Raw genomic sequence first — 1,347 nt, forward strand, 5'->3', positions numbered from 1 at the left:
AGAAAGAAGGAATAAATGTCCGAAAAAGAAGCCAAAAACCAGTGCACCACAGAGAGAGCAAATCAGCAGGAGATATAGAGGACGAAGTGTGATTGAAAAGTGGAAACCAGATTCAAGAGAAGGATTGGATTAAAATAGGAGAAGAGGAGACAGTGAGGGAAGAAGAACAAATTAAAGTTGAAAAGTCTTTTGGCGGTGCCAAATAAACCTCTCTTATGTCTGGCTTTGTGTGTATGTCCGTATGAGCACGGAAGACCGTGGAGATATTAACGTCACGGACAGAACGGCCCATACAAGGAGATATGCACGCGTGTCGCGTTTGATACCAAGGTGCGATTTTTTTTCTCCCATTTGATCTCCAAATACTGACGTGTCCCGTTCATGCTCATATGGCATGGAGTTCTATGTCAGGAATGACCAAATATGGAGTCCAGGCCAGTCTATGACACCTGTACTATGACATCATATTGATGACATCAGGGATGCAACTAGCTGGTATATATGTATACCAGCTTCTGTATTCATCTTTCTTTCCGGTTTTGCTCTCTCTGGTAGCCATCATGAAGGTCGAGTTGTGCAGTTTCAGCGGGTATAAAATATACCCTGGCCACGGCCGCAAATACGCCAGGATAGACGGAAAGGAGTTCATTTTCTTGAACCACAAGTGTGAGGCTGCTTTCCTGGCCAAGAGGAACCCACGACAGGTCAGGTGGACTGTCTTGTACAGACGCAAGCACAAGAAGGGCCAGTCTGAAGAGGTGTCAAAGAGACGGACACGCCGCGCAGTGAAGTTCACCAGGGCCATCACTGGGGCCTCTCTGGCTGAAATCATGGCCAAGAGGAACCAGAAGCCTGAGGTCCGTGCCGCCCAGCGTGAGCAGGCCATCAGGGCTGCTAAGGAGGCCAAGAAGGCAAAGCAGGCAACAAAGAAGCCCTCTGGACCCAGTGCTAAGGCCCCTGCCAAGACTGCACCAAAGCCCAAGATTGCAAAGCCTGTGAAGGTGAAGGCACCTCGTGTTGGGGGAAAACGCTAGAAGCTGTTGGTTTTCGTTGTGAATAAAACTTAAAAAGGAATAAAAGAAAAAGGGGGAAAAAAGTACTCACATAATAATCTCTGATCTCTGCATGTAAAAAAACAAATTCTCAAGTAAAGTACTCAAGTAAATTCTCATTGCTGTAAAGTACTCAAGTAAATTCTCATTGCTGTCCATTTGAGTGTCCGTATGAGCACGGAACTCCATGTATGGAGATGACCAACGTCACGGACAGAACGGCCCATACAAGGAGATATTCACATGGGTCGTGTTTGATATCATGCTAAGTGAGCACCGCTCACTTAGCATTCAC

The 1,347-nt window shown here is 46.5% G+C and overlaps 1 protein-coding gene across 1 annotated transcript; it reads left to right on the forward strand.

Moving 5' to 3' along the window:
- Positions 1 to 546: 546 nt before the first annotated feature.
- Positions 547 to 1,034, forward strand: LOC308283538 (large ribosomal subunit protein eL24-like; the record flags this gene model as incomplete). Its single annotated transcript, XM_080723978.1, has 1 exon — positions 547 to 1,034. The coding sequence occupies exon 1, from the start codon at positions 561 to 563 to the stop codon at positions 1,032 to 1,034; it is 474 nt and encodes a 157-aa protein (XP_080580104.1). The 5' UTR covers positions 547 to 560.
- Positions 1,035 to 1,347: the final 313 nt, after the last annotated feature.

The sequence above is a fragment of the Nannobrachium achirus genome (assembly GCF_963921795.1).
Source record: "Nannobrachium achirus genome assembly, chromosome: 4".
Taxonomy (NCBI): domain Eukaryota; kingdom Metazoa; phylum Chordata; class Actinopteri; order Myctophiformes; family Myctophidae; genus Nannobrachium; species Nannobrachium achirus.